We start from the raw sequence: 21719 nt of genomic DNA on the forward strand, positions 1-21719 counted from the left end.
CGGGAGGGAGAAAGAAAGGGAGAAAAACATCAAAGGGTGTGGTTATCTCTCGCACACTCCCTACTGGGGTCCTGGCCTACAAGCCAGGCATGTGCCCTAATTGGAAGCCTAACCAGTGACCCTTTGGTTCACAGGCCAGCACTCAAATCACTGAGCCACACCAACCAGAGCTATGTAAATTATTAAAAAATGACTTTAATGACTATGTAACAGACTGTTCTATTTATCATAATTTATTTCGCTATTAATGGATGTTTAGGTGTTGATGAAACATTAGTGATGCCAGAAAAAAAACCATCTAAGACTTACTAATAATTTGGCACAAATTCATATTTCAAAAAATATTCTAACATAAGTACTTTTGGAGTTAATTGGTGAGAAATGTCTCTTTCAGTAAATAAGTCTGCCATCCTATTAATTGTGGGAGGGAAGAAGCTTCCACTGTATTGCTTTCTTTCTTCCAAATAGTCTGATCTTAAGTGAAGGGTCAGTTTACACTTCTTTAAAAAATCATTTACAAGGTCAACCTTATTCCAGTCCCCAAACTCTGGCAATAAAGAAACCTAGCGTAGGAATGCTTATTATCCACTAGGGCAGTGATTTTCAACCTTTTTCATCTTATGGCACACATAAACTAATAACTAAAATTCTGTAGCCCGCCAAAAAATATTTTTGCCTATCCGACAAACCTGACAGCTATTGCTGTGCTATCTGTTGTCATTTTTTTCTTTGACAAACAAAGGGAAAAGAAGTCAGTGCCCTGACTAAATAGTCAGGTATTGCATGATTTAAAAATTCTTGCAGGACACTGGTTGAAAATTACTAGATTTTTGCACTGTGGGAAATAGAAGTTGACCCTAGGGAAGTTGATTCCAAGGCTTACTGGCTAGAATGGTCAGTAAACCCTTTATTTGAAAAAGATTAGGGTTCTATAGGGTGTTTAAACTATTACAGCAGATAAATCTTGTAAAATATTTTCACCAAGCAAAGGCCAAACTCAGCTGCTTTCCAAACACCATCAAGGGACAAAATATCTGAATATGGAACTAAGAGGTAGCTGCCAACCTAGACACTCAAAACACATGACAAAAGTCTTCCCGTGGATTGTGTGGAAGGTAGAAAATGAAAGAGATGCAGTAAGGTAAGAGCCACTTTCACATAAAATGCTTTTAACTAAAAAAAAAAAAAAAGACAGAAAGAAAAAAAGAAAACCAGGCCCTGACCAGTGTGGCTCAGCTGGTTGGGCAAAAGGTCACAGGTTCAATTCCCAGTCAGGGCACATGCCTGGGTTGTGCGTTCAGGTCCTGGTCCAGGTGCTAACAGAGGTTTCCGTGTCATGTGGATGTTTCTCTTCCTCTCTGTCTCCTTCCCTTCCCTTCTCTCTAAAAGTAAGTAAAATCATTTTTTAAAAAAATGAGAGAAAGGCAATTTCATTGTTCTCCTTCACCTACCTCCCAAAGCAGGGAAGAAAAAATCAATTTTTGCTAAGTTCTATCACTCAAAAACCAAAGCCTCCATTAAACTTCATAAATGTGATGTTGCAAAAGACTTTCAAATTGATGACTTTCATGATTTGTCTTGTAAAAGATCAGCATTATTTACTTAACGCTTCACAGAACTTCAAGATCAGCCCTGGCTGGTGTGGCTCAGTGGATTGAGTGCTGGCCTTCGAACCAGAAGGTCACCAGTTAGACTCCCAGTCAGGGGTGGGCCAGGTTCCCAGCTGGGGGCACGTGAGAGGCAACCATTCAATATAGCTCTCACACATCGTTTCTTCCTCTCTTTCTCAATTCCTTCCCTCTCTAAATAAATAAAATCTTTAAAAAAAATTAAGAAACAACAAAAAAACTTCAGGACCAATTAGTTGGTAAGAATATGGCACACAGATTTAGAGATATAAAATGAAAACACAAAAGAACCAAAAACAAAACAAAAACAACCCTCAAAAAGTTTTATAATCCTGGGGGAAAAACGATCATTTTTCTAAGCTTTACACAAAATGCAGAAATCATAAAGGAAAATATTTTACTATATAAAATCATAAACTTATTTGCCAAAGTCACTATAAATATAAATTATATGTTGGGAATATATCTGTGACATAAATGACAGAGTTCTCAAAGCATTTAAAATGCACCAATAAACAAACAAGAAAGAGGTTAAAAAATGGAATAGAACATTCAGCAAGGAACATGAGTAAGCAATTTATAGACCTGGGGTCCCCAAACCCCGGGCCAGAGAACCCAGGCCACAGAGCAGGTGAACTTGAATGTAATGTGCTTGTACCATCCAGAAAACATCCCCTGGCCCAGTCCACAAAAACAGTATCTTCCATGAAACCAATCCCTGGTGCCAAACAGGTTGGGAACCACTGTTAATAAGAAGACACAAATATGGCTTATAGTAAAAAAAACTATGCTGTACCTTGCTACCAAAGATACTTAAAGAGAAAGATTATTTTAATGTCTAACTGATTAAGAAGATTAAACAGGTCAGTAAATTAAATAAGATATGAGGAACCAAACCCCATAAACTTTGGAAATGTAGATTACTATCCTTTTGGTAGGGAAATTTAAGAGTTAATGGTTTTAACCTCAATTCATAGGCTTAAGTGATTAATGCTGTTATTCCAAGAACCAGACTACAGATACCAGGAGGTCAACCAGCAATTCAACCTTCCTGCACCAAGGGGTCTGCAGGGGATGGAGATGGTATCTGAGCCATTGTGTTCTGGGGAGGGACTGCAAGTGATGCAGATAAAGGCTTTATGATCAACAGATAAAGAAGTACTAGGAAAATCTGTGCTGGATTACAACTCTTACCCAGTTAACTTTTTTACCTACCCTTACCCAAACCCCTTACCTACCCTTTCTCATCAAGAGTCAGCTTGAAAAGATATTAAGTCACTTTTTAAGGGTACATAACCCGCAATCTTCTCAGATCACTGGCCATCTGCATAAAGCATCCATAAAGAGTCAATCTTTGTCCTACTTATTGGTTCTGGTAGTGACAGACAGAACAAACACTGACTTTTCTGGTTTTACTTTTGAGTAATTTTGCAATAACTACCAAATTTTACAGGCAAATACCCTGTGACCTACCAATTGTATTTTATTTCCTATCCATTTAAGATTTTATTTATTCATTTTTAGAGAGAGGCGAAGGGAGGTAGAAAGAGGAGAGAAACATCAATGTGTCATTGCCTCTCATGCACCCCAGAATTTATCTGATGGAAACTCCTACATGGGAATTAGAACAAGTTTTATAACATAAAATTAGGAGTGAAATTTTTACCAACAATGAATTTATTAAAAACTACAATATCTATAATGCTGCCATTGACAAAATAAACATGTCTTGACACAGGATTATCATAATATGTTAAGAGAAATGTCAGAAAATAATATGTATAATAAAATCCTATTTACATTAATCTATATACAATGTATTAAATTTTAAAGAGTATCTTTCAAATCTAAGAAAAGACTCTATGTAATATATCTGCTAAATTTTCAATGAGCATTTACCTTTATAATCAGCAGAAAAGAAAAACATTTTTAAAAATAAACAAACATACACCCCTATGTTCACTGCAGCATTATTTACAATTGCCAAGATATGGAAGCAGCCTAAGTGTCCATCAATAGATAAGTCCCATCAACTATGGGACATTTACACAATGGAATTCTACTCAGCAGTAAAAAAAGAACAAAATTTTCCCTTTATAACAACATGAATGGAACTGGAGAGCATTATGCTCAGTGAAATAAGCCAGTCAGAGAAAGTCAAATACCATATGATTTCACTTTTATGTGGAATCCAATGAACAAACTGAACTAACAAGCAAAACAGAGACAGACTCATACATGAAGAACAGATGACAGCAAGTGGGGTCAGTTGTGGGGGGCAGGGGCGGTAGTTAGAGGGATTGAGGCATTGAACAAAAAGGAAAAAGGAAAAAAGGACTCCTGGACATGGACAACAGTGTGGTGATTGCTTGGGAAGAGGAGATGTAACAGGACTAAATGGTAATAGGAAAAATATAATAAAGATTAAATAAGTAAATAAATCCCCCCCAAAAAAAGGTAAACCCAATTTTCAGTACAGTGAATGACTGATTCAAATCTGATCATTCTCTAGATGATCAGTTTCTTCAAGATATTTTAAGGGCATAATGGGAATCATATTAAAAAATGTACTATCTGAAGTATCAGTGGAAAACTGACAGCAGAGAGAAGACTTGGGTCTCGGATGAGTCCACAGAGCAGTACTTATGGCATTGAGACGAGGGTCCTACAGTTGTCCTGCCTCCTGGTTATAGTCACCAGGTAAATGGAAGCAAAGATAACCCATCTCTGACAAGCAGGCCTTCTAGCTCTGAGTGGAAATCCACTTAAAACACTGAAATCTATCACTAAAGATAAGGATCTGGGGAAAAAATCTTGAACAGGAGTAGTAATTTACTTTATCTATGCCCAGAAGGAGGCAGCAGATTAACCTTTTTATCTAAAAAATAAACTCTGCAAGAAGTTAGTCAATACAATTTCTTCACAAGTTTCTTTCTATGATGTAACATCCCTCAAGTTGGGAAACAAAAGCAAGTACTGTGGTAGCTGAAGATAAAAGTATCCCCTTTTTGCCCCAATCTAAAAGAAGCCACACCTTTGATAAAAAGTTTGAAATAAAGTGAATAGACATTATGAACCCAAAATCCTACAGGAAAATTAAAATACCTCTTAGTATGGAAATATTCTTGGCCCTCGCTCACTAGCGCAGTTGGTCAGAGTGTTGTCCAGACACACCAAGGTGGCAGGTTCGACCCCCAGTCAGGGCACATACAAGAAACAAATGAATAAGTGGAACAACAAAGCAATGTCCCTTTCTCCCTCCTTCCTTCAATCAGTCTCACTTCCTTCCCCTTTCTCTCTCTCAAATCAATAGATAAAATTCTTTAGAAATATTCTTTCCACCAGGTATTCTCATTCTGAGAAAAATCCTGACTTTCCAGGATTGTTATATCTTAATTTTGGAAAAACCTGAAAGAGCCAACAAATATGTAAGTTTAACACAGCTCCATACTGTCCTCACTTAGGCACCACGAGCCCCTCTGGGCTCCCTTTCCCTATCATGGATAAATAATTAAAACTCCTGGATTCTGGCTCTTTGCTTTCTTCTATTCTAAAATTAAAAAAAAAAAAAATCAGTTTTCAGTTGTTAAAAATATATATTCATCATACAATCTATATTTTTGTTTAAACATACATTTCACAAAAGGATTATCTGTTCTAATTATTTTTTTAAAGATTTTACTTATTTATTTTGACAAAGAGGGGAAGGAAGGGAGAGATAGAAACATTAATGTGCAGCTGCTTCTCACATGCGCCCTACTAGGAACCCAGCCCATAACCCAGGCATGTGCCCTGACTGGGAATCAAACCAGTGACCCTTTGGTTCACAGGCCATCACTCAATCCACTGAGCCACTCCAGCCATGTCTGTTCTAATTTTTTTCACAACTGTCTTCAACAACTTTATTTGGAAAAAAGATGGAAAACAAAAAAGGAATTTTATGCATTTTTACTGTCTTCCATTTTTAAAAGTTTGCACACCTTATTACAACATAGGTAATTAAATATATATATTCCTACATATTCACTATTACTTTCTAGTAGTAAATTAAATAAAAATGTTAGTAAAGCCCTGGTTGGTATGGACTGAGTGCCCAAAAGGTCGCCAGTTCAATTCCCAGTCAGAGTACATTTCTGGATTGCCAGCCAGGTCCCCACTTCAGGGCATGCGAGCGACAACCAATCAATTTATCTCTCACACATCGATGTTTCTCTCCCTCTTTTTCTCCCTTCATCCCCCTCTCTCTAAAAATAAATTTTAAAAATCTTAAAAATATTTGCAAAGATTTATTTGCATTACCAACTAACCAAATAAACAGTCTTAACCCATGATAAATTACTATTTCTTCACTCTTTCATTTACTTATATTTATTCTCATAAAGTCCTCAGAACTCATTAACAAAGTTTCCAAAACACTTTTATACATGTAATATGTCAACCTAACTGTAACAGGCAAGGCTGACTTCCCCAGGAGGCATCTAAGCTCGAAAACTATTTCTTGCACTGAAAGACCAGTGCTTACTTACACATACAATGTATCTCTCCCAGTGGACCTGTTCCTGAAATCAACTTAAAGTACCATTTTAACATTGAAAACAACATCCACTTTCTACTGTTAAGTTAGACTGATGATCTTCCTTATACTTTAGATGTGCAATTAAAACAAATCAAAGCCAAAATTAAAAGCCCAACTAAAAAAAGCACACTGCAGTTTCAGGACCTTTAAGGCAGCAGAGTGCAAAGTCACAGTCAGGAGAGGGGCCAGGTTTCCTTCAATCAAAAAAATAAAAAGCGAAAAAGCTCTTCCAGAAATACCAAATCATGATCATGTTTGATTATTTCTCCATCAAACTTTCCAGTCAAAAAGTAAGTATCACATGGAGTCATCACACTTCAAATGCATAATGTTTTATTTAAATGCTATTTAAGCAGGACAATAATACTTTGCATGATTCACTCTGTCATTAACCGAACAGTATTTTCGTATACTGTTGTGAAGATCTGAATGATCTTCACAAATACCCATGAAGTAAATAACTGGCTATCACTTACAACACAAATAGAAACAATAGAGACCCCTCACATTACATTATTTGCTCAACATAATTAAACATCCTGACTCCCAATCCAATGTTCTTTATTTACCTCCCATCATGCTGGCAAAACATACCAGAAGATTTTAGGGTAGTGATTTTTAGACAAGCACTAAAGAAAAATTAGATGGACTTCCTGTAATGACAGAGGAAAATCATTACCTCACTCTACTTATTTTCGAATATTTCCTTCAAAAACCCTATAGGCCTTTAAACAGGTTTCCACACATTAAATGCCCTCTTAAAAAAATTCCAAAATATATCAGTCAGTTGCAATCCTCCCCAGATTACAGGGCTAAATTTCATCTTGGAGTTCAAACTGAGAGATTATTTTCAAGTTTATCTGGTGCAATACATGAGACATGGCCTTTGAAACTGACTCATATTTTTTAGCTGTTTCAATCTAGTCAAAATTGCAGAACTGCCAGGAAGAAAATTCTTGAAAATGTAAATTATCACTTACAATATGGCAACTTCCTCACCTTAACCACACACAAACACAAATGCAATTCAGCCTCTAATAGTTCTGCACTGTTAGATGAGTCTGCATTTTCTGTTTTAAAAAACCCTGGGCTTAACAGGCCTTGTTGCTGTATCCCTACTCTTTACAAGTTCAGAAACTACTACTTCTATGATCTTAGCAGTTCATGCTCACTTAATTTTTTTAAATCTTTATTTAACTTGGATAAGAATATAACAACCCGAACAACACTGTGGAACTAAATCATAAATCATACATGTTAATTATGCATGCTTCTTATGCCCTATAAATGGACCAAAATATCTAATAAAATATTGAACCAACACAGTACACAAAATATAGATAGAAAACATTGAAAAAAATTGAAATTTGGGGAGAGAAGTAAAGCTCCAAAGAAGATAACCTAAGAAAATAAAGTATGAATACTGGAGCTTGGAAGGAAAAAAAAAGCTTCAGAATGGGTATTTTATTGTTAATGGACAATTGGGGAAGAGGTAAACCTCAATCTTTCAAGACTGAAAATTACAAAAATGCATAGGCTATTCCTACAGAACAATATGGCCCTTTCTGTATGATGGAAAACTAAATGTGGGCAAAATATGCTACTTACCTATCCATGTTCAAAATATCAGACATGTAACTGCTTAACTTCTTTACTTCCACTGTCAAGTACTTACAAAACAATAAATGAATGATTCTATTATATCCAGATCTGGATTATTTTCAGGTTAATATTCCCATATTTTGTCACATAATGGATTTACAGGAATAATCAAAATTGCACTGCCTTAACTGAAGAAAGCCTAAGCACTTTTGCCTGATTTTACTGTACAAAGTGAAAAAACAAACCAAAATGAGATGATATACAAAGGCTAAGAATTATTGTCAACAGGTTATTTGACCTTTCCAGTCCCACTAACAAATTCTTGTCCTTTTCAACAATTACTTCATCATTTTCATTGTTACTTATTTGCTTTTTAAAGTTTTTTTTTTTTTTTTGCCCTGGCTGGTGTGGCTCAGTGGATTGAGCATCAGCCTGTGAACCAAGGGGTCACAGGTTTGAGTCCCAGTCAGAGCACTTGTCTGGGTTGTGGGCCAGGTCCCCAGTGGGAGGAGGGAGGCGTCAGAGGGAACCACACATTGATGTGCCTCTCCCTCTCTTTCTCCCTCCTTGCCCCTCTGTTTGAAAAATAAATAAAATCTTTTAAAAATAAAGAAATTTTTAAAGAATCTTTATAACTGAAACTACTATACTTATTGTCTTTTTTAAAACTAAGTTTTTCTATAGAAAGTCCGCAAAATACCAAAAAGTGTAAAAAAAAATTAACTGTAGCTTCACTTTTATAACTATTGTTTGAGTCTTATTTCTGGGACACAAAAAGGACCACATACTATAAGCTGAACAAGCTCAGGGAAGGCCTGTTTTCATCTAAGTAACATACTTACGGAATGTTAGGGTAATTTCTTTTTTGGGACCCTCACTGCACCAGAACAGGGACCACAAAACCCCTCACTGTTACTGTTATTTAATGTTACTGTGTTATCTGCTAACTATCCTATACCCACAAAATGTAAGAGGCATGTGTCTTATTGGTTTTACTTTTTATCCAATGCCAGAGATTTCCCTGCTTTGCTTTCTCCCACCTCCCTAATCTATCACCAGTGGACTTCTTTTAATCCCCTTAGGTGTCCTCCCTTGATTCTAATGTGTAAAATCAGGTACAAACTGCCAATTCCCTGGAGCATTTTCTCAATCAGCTGGGATTTTGCTCTCTGGCAGCTGTCTGTTTGGCTCAAATAAACTCATAAAAATTCCCTACAGTTTAAACATTTCTTATGTTGACATTTCATATACACATATAATTGCTTCTAATTTCTATGTATATGGTTTGCAAAATTAGAATTACACTATTTTCTAACCTACTTTTATTAAAAGTAATTTACACATTTGAGAATGATTTTTTAATAGTTTGTATAATTAGAATCTCATCCATAGATAAAGAATTAAATTATGCATTGAAATAACACCCCACTTCCTCTTTCCCTTCCTTTTTAGAATCAGAGCTCAAGACAGAATAGTAAACCATTCACACCAAATACCACCAAGAAATTGGGGGCCTAATTAAGATTGAAACCTTAAGGCACAGATATGATGGACTAATAGTGACGTTTCAAGGACTATCCAGGGGGATGTAACGTTATTGGAAGACGCAAAAAATTTGCAGTACCACAGCAGTTACCTATTCTAGCGACAAAACTCCACTCCGTTTTTTAAGATAGCGAAAATAAAGCAGTGCAAATTTCACCACACAACAAAGTGCTTTAATGGGCTGAGCTCGTTAAAACTGGCGCTCCCAATGGCAGTTGGATCCATTAAACAAGGGAAATGTGTAGCGCATACAAGGCACTAAACGGACAGCTTCTCCAGAGAATGTATCGATTAGGAACGCCAGCGCTAAAGGCGGCCCGGTAAAGGACAAGGATATGGAGGGAGATTTGATCATTATCAGCCTGGCGTACAAGCAGAAATTTCAGCTGCATTATTTAACATTTAATCTTTCTATTCCTGGCATCACAGGGCTCAAACGTCACCAAAATAGATGGGCCAGTTGAAAACCAGGCAGGGTGACGCACATCACATCTTACCATATGGAGTCTCACCATCAAGACCGAGAAGTACCCCAAACCAGCCCAGTGAAGAAAGGAGGGTACCCGGGGCGGTCAACTCCCCCCCACCCCTGGCGCACCGCTGGGGTCTCCACGTGGGGGTCGGAGGCTGCAAGACCACCAGACCCGACACCTCAGGAACCGACTCTAGCTGCGGGAGGGCGAGGGGGTGCAACTAGGATTATCGGGCCACCCAGCCCGCTCCAGGCGACAGGAGTCGAACTCGGGGCCCGGCAACCCCAACCCTAGAAGAGACCGCGCGAGTGCCTCCGCCAGGCTGATCCTACGGTGCCAACCAGGGCCGCGACAGGTAGCCGCGACTCCTCTCCCGCGGTGCAAACCCGCCCAAGACCGTACCAGAAGGGGCAGCCCCACCGCCGCTCCCCTGTGCAGGCTGTCGCGGTGGCGGTGTTCACAGCTCAGAGCGCAGTGACGCCTCTCATAAAAACAACCTGCTCGCTAGCGTTTGCAGCCGAGAGGCGGCGGCCGGCGGGCCGCCGTAGTGCGTGCTGGGTCTCGTAGTCCCCCCCGCGCCTTTAATCCGGCAGCTGCAGAGAGAAGAACTACGACTCCCAAAGAGGCGCGCGGCACGCCGCGACGAGCCTGCAGGACGCTGGGCCAAAGGACCACGAGCCTCACAACATCCGGGCCCGGCGCTGGTACGAGAAGCGCCGCGGCTGGTTGTTATGGAGACGGGCTGCTACAATCTCTCCAAAGGGTTCGCGGTTTCACCCTGGAGGACTGCTCCAGGACGGATTTAATTGGGTGTACTAAAAAGGCCGTATCCCCTGGGCCACTCGCCGGTCTTCTTGCGGTCTGCTACTGGAAGACTCTGACGAAAAAATAAACAAAGACGACACCGAGAATGACCGAGTATGACTGGGTGGGTTTGGGCAAAGGGCTGGATGTTTTGTGAATGTTAATATTCTTTGCTTTAAATTTGGGGCACTCGTAGTCCCACCTGACCCCTCCCCCCCCAAAAAAAAATTTCTAGGCAACCACTGGGCCACACAGATGCAAATGTGCATTATTGCATTAAGCCAGAATTGCTCTGAAGGTGTAAAGATGATTGGGGATGGTATGCAACTCCTACCCTATTGCAAGCTGTGAGGTGATAGCTTTAAAAACGCACCTTGTAAATTTTACATTCGTTTACATTGTACCTTGTTCAAAAGATATGAGCTATCAAAGGATATGGTGCACTTATACTCACTGTTGATGGAAACTAGAAAGCTAAGGTTTAACTTTCGTCCCTCAATAGTGGCAAAAAAAAAAAAAAAAAAGGTAAGGAAAACGTTAACAAGGAAGATGGTGGGCCTCAGCTGAAATAAAAGGATGCCTCAAAATTAGGCTTTCAGATCTTTTGCTTTGGAGGTTACTATATTTAACTGTGATATGTCAACTGTGTCACATCAAAAAAGAAAAAAACATTTTAACTTCATAATTACAGCTTCTCTAAGGGATATTTTTATTATTTCAATGGCTTGCTTTTATTATTTTTTAAATATGTGTGATTATACCGAAGAACTTTGAAAAGTCACAGACTTTATCTAATTCTAGGAGAGCCTTAAAAATTAAATTAGTAAGTAAGCTAATACCATCTATTTATAGATTTTTATTCTTTTCAAGGCACTTTCATAGCCAATTCTAAGACACAGTCAATTTTAAAATAATCATTTACAATTTTAGTTTACCTTTTTATCCTTAAGTACAAAACAGTTGCTGACCCCATGCATAACTGGCAGTTAACTTAAAATAATCCTTTTATTATTCTGTGACTGAGGCTATTTTGTTTTGTTTTCAATTGTATCTAGTTTGAACTCCACATTTAAGAATATCAGATTTGAATGTGTTATAGAATTGTACACCTGAAACCTATGTAATTTTGGTACCAGTGTAACCGCAATAAATTCAATAAAAAGGAAAAAAGAAAAGTAAAAAGTATATCAGACTTAAAGAGGGTGAAACCCAAATAAGAAAGCTGTAGTGAGGTCCTCTGACATAAAGTAAAATCAATGGGTATTTTGTTTCCAAGTCTATAAACATTTGTGAATTATCCTGGAGATCTAAAAGATTTAGGTAGACTCTAACTTCCAGATTGTGGGGTACAAATTATACCAACAAAGTTTTATCAGCTAATTTATTGTCTATTTTGACTAGATTTGGTTTTCTGTATTACAGAATTCTAAAGCCAGTGGTGGAGGGTGATTTGATGAAAAGGAGTCCTCTGTGCCTGAGGTTGCCCTGGGCAACCTGACTGGGTGTCCATAAAGTAAATTAAACTTGGTACTTTTCCCCACAAATCACAGGGCAGCCACCTTCCACCTAAGAAGCTTTCCCTTACGGAGGAGATTTAGACATTTTTTAACTACCAAAACTTTTTGCCTACGTGGACCCCCACAGAGTGCATTTATTAATGCACACTTTCCTTTATGCTTTTTGAATAATTAAACATCAGTTTGCCCTGGCTGGTGTGGCTCAGTGGATTGAGAGCTGGCCTGCGAACCAAAGAGTCACCAGTTCGATTCCCAGTCAGGGCACATGCCTGGGTTGCAAGCCAGGATCCCAGTACGGTGGCATGTGAAAGGCAACCACACACTGATGTTTCTCTCCTTCTCTCTCTCCTTCCCCCTCTCTTAAAAAAAAAGAAAAAGAAAAAGAAAATCAGTTCCTACTGCTATTTTAGAGAGCCCCAATAAGGGAGTCCTCAAATTAGGATACACTACTATCTAATCCATCTCCTTTGATTTATATTCATAGACAAGGAACTTGAACCCTTGTGAAAACAATTTCATCAAAGTCACACAGCTATTATGAGCACCAGCATCGGAACCCAGCCCTAGTAACACTTAATGTGTGCTTTTATAACCCTTACAGCAGGAGAAATACAAATACAAACAAATTTACCAATTAGTTTGCTTGACTTGTTTTTGTATAATCCATGTAGGTATCATTATAGCCCTCTCTCTCTCCTTTTACCCACACTCCTTAACTTGCCTCCTGTTAGGTAGCCGAGGTGGCCAAGAAGGGACCAGGAGCCAATAAGGGCTCATTGGGGGTTTTATTGGAGGCTGAGATCAGGCGGGCTGAGTCCAAGCCAACTACAGCTGCAAGGGAAAGGGTAGAAGGTTTTTTAAGGGTGTGTAGCAGACCCCAGGGGAGGGTGGGTTACCCTGCTGATCTGCCCCAGGTGTCCTGGGTACAAGTGTTTGCCAGACAGCGTCCTATGATTGGAGATGGCTGGTTCAGTGACAGAAAGTCCAGGAGATTTATGGGCCTTGTTCTGGGGGAAAAAGCTCCAGGGAGAGAGGGGAGGAGCAGTGAAGATTCACCTGGTTTCCAGCAGGATGCCTTCAGCTACACCTCAGTTGCTTCTGAGACCTGCTGGCTAGACTTCAGTTGCTTCTGATAATGGGGAATCCCATGATCAGGTGTTTAGCCAGTGACACATACCTTGTTTGTTCCAGCACAGGCAATGGCTTAGGTCCTCCATGTCCCAGTACATTCTAACTTCTCCCAAAGGCCTTTTAACCCCTGACCACCACTTAGCCACATCTTTTATAACAAAGGTATAAGCTAGTACAGCAAGTCCTTGTGATAACATTCATGAGATGCCCTACAAACTTAACTCTTGTTTATATCAGTTAGCCTATGGTAAAATTGGTTTCACCCAAATTCCAAGACTCTTATCAATAAGCCTTTAGTGAGGACTGACTATAACTCCAAGTATGATCAAGGAACCAGTAGCCTGAGTATCACCTGGCCTGCTATATAGCTCCTTTCCACACCCACTCAAGGCCCCGACAACAGCCAAAGTAATCATACTAAAACTTTTGACATCGTGGCATGCTCCTCCATAAAACCCTTAAGTAGCTTGCCTTTGCTTTTACTATAAGGATCCAGATTTTTAACACAGCCAATACCACCCTGCAGTCTGGCATCTGCCCCTCTATTCTCATGTCAACTTACTTCACTTGGGCCACACTTTTTCTTTGTTCCCACCTCTGTCTTTTCCTTCCTTGCCTTACACTCTTAGATTCAATGACACTTCACCAGAATGGCCTTCCTTAGCCTTTCACAGTAGGTTAGAACTTCCTATGTATTTTCATAAATATCCTGGGTTTTGTTTTTGTTTTCCTTCAGAGCACTCAACCACCATTACTCTACACTTGATCTTAGCCAAAAGGCTGAGAAGGGATGCCCACCATTATTCCCAAATGCCCTCAAGAGAACAGGATTCCCAAAAAAGTGGAGTGGCTAGGGCTACGTTTTTTGTTTTGTTTTTCCAGCTTTATTGAGATATAACAGACATGTAACACTGTGTAGGTTTAAGGTATACAAGATGATGATTTGATATATTAATATATTGTGAAACAATTTCCAAAATAAGGTTAACACCTCCATCACCTCACATAATTACAATTTTGGGTGTATGTGATGAGAATATTTAAGATCTACTTTCTTAGCAACTTTCAAGTACATGCTGGTAATACAGTATTGTTAACTATAGTCACCATGCTGTACATAGATCCCCCGAACTTATAACGGGAAGTATATACCCCTTGACTAACATCTCTTCATTTCCCCCAGTCCTTCCCAGCCCCTGGCAACCACCATTTCTACTCTTTCTTAATAAGTTTGGCTTTTTTTTAGATTCCAAATAATATGTTCGGTCATACAGTAATTGTCTTTCTCTGTTTATTATGTATAGATACCACATTTTCTTTACCTGTTCATCCTTCCATGGACATGGAGGTGGTTTCTGTGGCCCGGCCATTGTAAATAATGCCATGATGAACATGGGAGTGCAGGCATCTCTTTGAGATAGTGGTTTCTATAAGGAAACAAAATTTGCCATCCCTTATTGCCTTTTTGGCATAAGGACTAGTTTAGGCTGATTATTTTTTATTTTAATTTAATTTTATTTATTTTTTTTAAGATTTTATTTGTTTATTTTTAGAGAGGGAAGGGAGGGAGATAGAGAAACATCAATGTGTGGTTGCTGGGGGTCATGGCCTGCAACCCAGGCATGTGCCCTAACTGGGAATCGAACCTGCGACACTTTGATTCGCAGCCCGCGCTCAATCCACTGAATTACACCAGCCAGGGCTTAGGCTGATTATTTTTAAGAAAGCTGCCAACATAGGAAAAGCTCTAAAAACTGAGAAGTTACCCTTTTGTAAAAGCTTTTTTTATATGTAACTGTATAAGGGAAATTTCCACTTGTAAGGGTGACTCCCTCACTTTAGGAGGAAGAGGGGGGATAACCTGATCTCTGGAAACAACTATTAATGGAGAAGTTGAGGACTTAAATCTGCTAAACCACCTTACACTTGGCCACTGTGCTTTCCTGGTAATTCCCCCTCCCATAACCGATTGCCCACCCACCGCATATTTTATCTTTAGCTGGTGATATTATTTAAGGTAGTGGCTTCACCCATTTCAGACTTGCTCAATTTCCTTCGGTCTCTCCCATATATATGAAGTACACAAGCTTTTAAACTTTGTTAAACTTTTGTTTTTCTACTGCTAACCTGTCTCATGTCAATTTGATTATTAGATCAGCCAAAGAACCTAGGATAGAGGAAAAATTTCCTTCCCCAAATTTTATTTCTTTTGGATACATATCCAGGATTGGGATTGCTGAATCATATGGTAGTTATATTTTTAATATTTTGAGGAACCTCCATACAATTTTCCACAGTGGCTGCACCAGTTTACATTCCAACAGTACATAAGGGTTTCCCTTCTTTCACATCTTTGCCAGCACCTGTTAACCTCTGCACTTCTTGATGACAGCAGTTCTAACAGGTGTGAGATAATATCTCATTGTGGTCTTCTCATGTTGTTCATTGTATATGCGTGTGTTTAAACTTATTTGTTACAACTTTATTCTGGTTCAAATACCAGGTCTGTCCAGAAAAAGTCCAACCATTGTTAATATAACAAGAATGGTTTGTGCAACATTGATGTAACCTGGCAGCCAAGGAGAGTGGACTGGAATGCACATGCATGAACAATGATGACTTCGCTGTTCTAGTTAGTGGGGGTGGTAGATACCCCTGGGTAAGCATGTGTACTGTGGCCATCACATTAAAAAAAAGTGAGTAGAGCAATGAATCTGTATCAGATTTTGTGTTAAGTTTGAACATTTCTCTACGGAAACTATTTGGGTGATTCAGAAGGCTGCAGATATGGGCAGCTGGTGATTGGCAGCTTCATCATGACATGCCCAATCATGCATCATAGCTCATGCTTGACATCACGTGCAGAGGTTTTGGCAAAACATCAAATCACACAGGTGACTCAGCCCCACTACAGCCCAGATTTGGCACCCTGCAACTTCTGGCTTTTCCCAAAACTAGAATCACCTTTGAAAGGGAAGAGATTTCAGAACATTGATGAGATTCAGGAAAATATGATGGGGCAGCTGATGGTAACTGGGAGAACTGTGTGAGGTCCCAAGGTGCCTACTTTGAAGAGGACTGAGGTATCATTGTCCTATGTACAATGTTTCTTGTGTCTTGTATCTTCTTCAATAAATGTCTCTATTTTTCACATTACGTAGCTTAATACTTTCTGGACAGATGTTGTTGTAGATACATATTTTTAATAGTTAATTTTTATTGTATTTTTTCCTTTACTATTTATCTTCCCTAGATCCTCTTCCACCTCCACCCACCTCCTCCCTTGCACTGCACTCACCACGCTGTTGTCTGTGTCCATGAGTTCTTTTTTGCTTGATCCCTCTACCCTCCCAATGCTTTCCTGACCCAGAACTGTCAGCCTGCTCTCTATGAGTCTGTCTCTATTTTGCTTGTTAATCCAATTTGTTCATTAGATTCCACATATGTTAAACACCTTTTCATGTACTTCTTGGCCATTTGTGTGTCTTCTTTAGAAAAATGTCTATTCAGGTCCTCTGACCAATTTTTAATCAGATTTTTGTTTTTTTGCTTTTGAGTTACACAAGTTCCTCATATATTTTTAATATCTTTAATATTAACCCCTCATCAGATATATGGTTCACAGACATTTTCCTCCCATTCTGTAGATTGTCTCATTCTGTTGATGGTTTTTGTTGTTGTTGTTTGCTGTGCAGAAACTTTTTGGTTTGATGTAGTCCCACTTGTTTAGTTTTGCATTTGTTGCTTATACTTTAGGGTCATATCCAAAAAATCCTTGCCAAGACTAATATGAAGGAAATTTTTTCCTATTTTTTTACTAGGAGTTTTGCAGTTTCAGATCTTACATTTAAGTCTTCATTTCAAGATGATTTTTGTGAGTGGTATAAAATAGGGTTGGGACTAAGTTGAATAGTTTTGGGTTTGTTTTGTTTTCCAGAACTTTATATATATATATAATTGAGAATGATTTGATGTGTTTATGTTTTAGGATAAGAAAAGTACTTCAGCTTCAAAGTCAGACACAGAAATGAAACCGGAGCAACTGCCTACTTGTGTGAACCCTGGAAATCCTGTGTTTTCCTGCATGTTGGATCCAAAGACACTCCATACAGCAACCTCACTATCACAACCTAAGATGGTCATGTATAAAACCAGTTCAAGTGCTTATGGTGGATTTTCACCTATACCGCAGTTTTTTTCCCTGCAATTATACTCCAAAAGGGCAAGAATTTTCAAGTCATATCAGAGCTACTGGATTTTATCAAAATAACACTCTAAATACTGCACTTGACAGAAGCAGAACCCTTGATTTTCCTAATTTCCAACACACTCTATGAAAATGTATTCCTTTGTATAGTTAAGAGAAAATAAACTCAGGAAAAAATGAATTTTAAGACTAAGGCTAGAATTCCTAATTTGAAATATAAAAATATTTGAATTTAAAGAATATCTTTAAGAAATGAAGCATTTCACCTGATAACTGAGTGATATGGACTTAAAAAAAAAAATCCTCACCCAAGAATACAGTTTATTGATTTTAGAGAGGGAGGAAGGGGGAGAGACAGAGAGATACATCAATGTGAGAAGTACTGATCGGCCACTTCCCACACACGCTCCAAGCAGGGATAGAACCCACAACCTAGGTATGTGATTGGGGATTGAAACCGCAACCTTTTTCAGTGTACAGGACAACACTCCACCCAGCTGAGCCACCAGCCAGGGCTGACATTGACTTCTTAAATACAAATGTGTTCAGAAAAGCAGCATAAAAGGTAGAAGCATTTTTGTACATCCTTACTTTATGTATTACATGTACGCCCCACACATCAAAAACTTACATGATCTCAATTGTCTATTGAGTATATTTATCACGACAACACGGGAGCTCTAAGAAAAAGATTAAAATAAAGACTCTGACCAGTTTGCCCACTTTTGTGTTATTTGAAGTAATGGCTTCAAACCTGGGGAAATGTTAGTTCCCTCTGCCAGGCTTGTGGAAGAGAGGAGTTGTTATTCATTCACTCTGCAAACAGTTATTAAATACCTGCTTATGGCAGACACTATACTATGCAAATGTAACAAAAATAAAAGACAATCTTATTGTTTCAGTGAATTTTAAGAGATTGGCAAATTAATAATATGCGATAATTCATGCAATGTAAAGTATACAAAAGTCTTTTAGACATAGAGACAATGGTTCAAAATGAGACCAAAGAGCTCTAGCCAACTAGCTCAGCTGGTTGGAGCATTATCCCGATACACCAAGGTAATTGGTTCAATCCCTGGTCAGTCAGGGCACATACAAGAATCAACCAATGAATGTATAACAAGTGGAACAACAAATTAATGTTTGTCTCTCTCTCTTTTTAAATTTTATGATGTTAGTTTCTGCTGTTATTTTTTTAAAGATTTTATTTATTTATTTTTAGAGAGAGGGGAATGGAGGGAGAGAGGGAGAGAAACAATGATGTGTGGTTGCCTCCCACACACCGCCCCAACTGGGGACCTGGCCTGCAACCCAGGCATGTGCCCTGACAGGGAATTGAACCTTTAGGTTCACAGGCTGGCGCTCAATCCACTGAGCCACACCAGCCAGGCCTCTCGCTCGCTCTCTTAAAAAAAAAAAAAAATTATGAGACCAACCTGATCAGAAGCATCCTGGAGAAGGTAAAGCCAAATCAAAGGAAAAGTCAGTCCAAGCAGAAGAAACAGAATGTATGTAAGTATAAGATGTGAGAGAATGTGACATAGTTTTATAAATGCAATTAGTTTGATACAGGCTTCCCCTGCTATCCAAGAGTACAGTATTCCTGGGAAACCTTCATAAGCCAAAATGGTGTAAATGAAGAGTGTCCTCCACTTTCTGAAAGTTTGTATTATACCACTTCACTTTTACAGAAGACCTGCATTACTACATGTTTTCCCTAACCAAAAGAAATCCAAAGAGGATGTTGCTTTTACCAAAAAGCTGTTACTGTCACTGTACCTATTTTCCCTTTTGGTTTTAGGTTCAGGATATTAGCGTCAATTAGAAAGAATAATCCTGTGAGTCACTAAGGAATCAGAAAAGCATGATCTTCTGTAAAAAAATGGCTTGATATGAGGAAACAGCGCAAACTCTACAGCCTCATGAAATTCTTTCAGGTACCCCCAAATTTGTTATTTGGTAACAGCACAAACAAGAAGAAAAATTGGTTTTGTTCACTACCTCTAAAACAGCAAAAATTGAGGGACTGCACATGATTTTGAAGCAAATAATACAACAGAACTTGAATATACTAGCTTTTTCTCCACATAAACTATACAAGCCATTTTCCCTTCACTGTAGGTGATCAATTTGTGGCAAGTAGAGTCAACTTTTTAATGTGTAAAATCTACATATTAGACTAATGTTCCTTACTATGACAGGTTGTTAGGCTTTTTGTTTTCTTGTTATTGCTAAAATCCTCAGGATGAATATCTTGAAATCAAGCACACTGTCTGGAATGCCATTATGTAGCTATTCAGTGCATATTAAAGTTTAGGGACTATTCTAGGCACTAAGAGCCTGCCCTCATGAGTTTAGATTCTAGTAAATCCTAGTAGGGGAAACAGACAAAAAACCATGCATAAATATGTACACGTGTTTATTTTTATTTATTTATATATATATACAAATATATATATATAAATAAATGTGTTGGGAACTGCCCTGCCTGGTTTCAGGAGCTGTAACCATCCCCCCCCCGCCCCCCGCCTCCCCCCCCCCCCCCGGCTAAGGCTGAGTGAGCGACCTTCCCAACATAGGCCACTAAGGAGACAAAGCTTATCTCCCTGGCAGGGGTGCCACTTCTGCTCCTTTACTTCATCCATAATTGGCCCCCAATGCTTGATCAGTTAGTCAATGATGGGTAAGATTCCCCAAGGGGGGGGACGGCCTAAGACAGGCACGATCACAGGGAAGCCCCAGGGAAAGACTTAGGGGGCTATAGCAAAAGGGGGTGATGGACCCTCACCCCTATGCTATGACATAGCCTGAGTCCTCATTCCATCTGAGAGAAGTCTCTTAATCTCTTGGCTGCCGCACTCCCCCTGCCTGACTTAAGCCTGAAACAATGACAGAGGGCAGCGAAGCCCTGTGCTGGAGAGGGCGGTTCCCTGGGTGATCAAGCCTAAGAAAGAATATGTAAAATCCTGTGAAATCTGCTTTGTTTAGAATGCTCTCAATTAAATAATAAGGGTCCAAGCAAGAAGTCAGTTTTTTCTTCAAAGTTTTACAGCCCTTTAGCTATCTGACCCTGATTCAAAATAGGCCCTCATAGTTCTTTGTATGTTATCTATTGTTTGATCCTCACTGCCTGATAATGATTAATGAGCTTTACCTGTATTCCTGTGCAAAATGAACCTAATAAAAGCCCACTGAGGAAAAGGCTCTTGGCCCTTCTCTTTGAGAGATCAGCCTCCTTTCCTTCCCAAGCAGATCATGTCTTAGTAGACTTATTCTCATCTGGGGATGGGGGGGGCCTGTGGGCGGAGCCCCCCCACATAAATGTATATAGTAATATTTGTTAATATGTTACACATGTTACAGATTGATATATAGACAAATATTTATAAATTATAAATATACACACATATATATTTACTTGTAAATATATATCACATTTATACATGTTATATATTATATATGCAAATATTACATGTAAATATTTATATGTGTGTCTATATGTATAAAACATGCCAGATTATAAGTGTTATAAAAGAAAATAAGGCCCTGGCCAGGTAGCCCCATTGGTTAGAGTGCTGTCCTGTTTTGCTAAGGTTGTAGGTTTGATCCCCAGTCAAGGCACATACAAGAAGCAACCAATGAATGCATAAATAAATGGAACAACAAATCTCTTTCTCTCCCCTCCTGTCTCTCTAAAATCAATCAATAGATAATTTTTTTACAAAGAAATAAATAGAGTTAGGGGAGAAGGAGTGCTCGGTCAAGAAGCTGTGTTAGGTAGGTTAGTCAGGGAAGTCTCTGATAAGCTGTTTGGCCACAGCCCTGAAGGAAGTGAAGGGACTGTTCTGGGTCTAGAATCAGCTGCTGTGAGGCAATTCAATACCAGGTCTAGAGTTCAAGGGAGAAGCCAAATTTGAATATAATCAATTTAAACATATCCAATATTGACACAAATATATTATTTAAAATCATGAGACCAGGTAAGATAGAGTATAATTGGAAAAGAAACCCAAGAGCTAAGCTCCCAGAACTCCAACATTTAGAAGTCAGGAGAATGAATGGAATAAACAAATGAGATCAACAAGGAGTGATTAGTGAAGTAGAAGAAATTAGAAGACTGTGATGCCTGAAGCCAAGTGAAAAAATTGTTTTAAAAGGGAATGAAAATTAAAAGAAAAAAGGAAGGAAGAAGAAAACACAAGATAAAAGAAAGGAATGCCCCAACTATGTAAAATT

At 38.8% G+C, this 21719-nt stretch overlaps 2 protein-coding genes across 4 annotated transcripts in view; one reads left to right on the forward strand and one right to left on the reverse strand.

The window, feature by feature from the left end:
• CCPG1 (cell cycle progression 1) overlaps positions 1-10536 on the reverse strand; it is an 81158-nt gene extending 70622 nt beyond the window's left edge. The window contains exon 1 of one of the 3 annotated variants that reach the window (XM_036033857.1): positions 10227-10372. The gene's annotated coding sequence lies outside the window, so the exon portion shown is untranslated. Of the gene's footprint in view, positions 1-10226 lie in introns of all 3 variants that reach the window. The other 2 variants (XM_028506777.2, XM_028506773.2) reach the window with 2 other exon arrangements.
• On the forward strand, positions 10517-18165 carry C1H15orf65 (chromosome 1 C15orf65 homolog). The gene is given in 3 exon segments (XM_028508100.2): positions 10517-10752; positions 17265-17468; positions 17470-18165. Coding segments are annotated over 3 exon segments (366 nt in total). The 5' UTR covers positions 10517-10734; the 3' UTR covers positions 17614-18165.
• Positions 18166-21719: the final 3554 nt, after the last annotated feature.

This window comes from Phyllostomus discolor, chromosome 1, assembly GCF_004126475.2.
Source record: "Phyllostomus discolor isolate MPI-MPIP mPhyDis1 chromosome 1, mPhyDis1.pri.v3, whole genome shotgun sequence".
NCBI lineage: Eukaryota > Metazoa > Chordata > Mammalia > Chiroptera > Phyllostomidae > Phyllostomus > Phyllostomus discolor.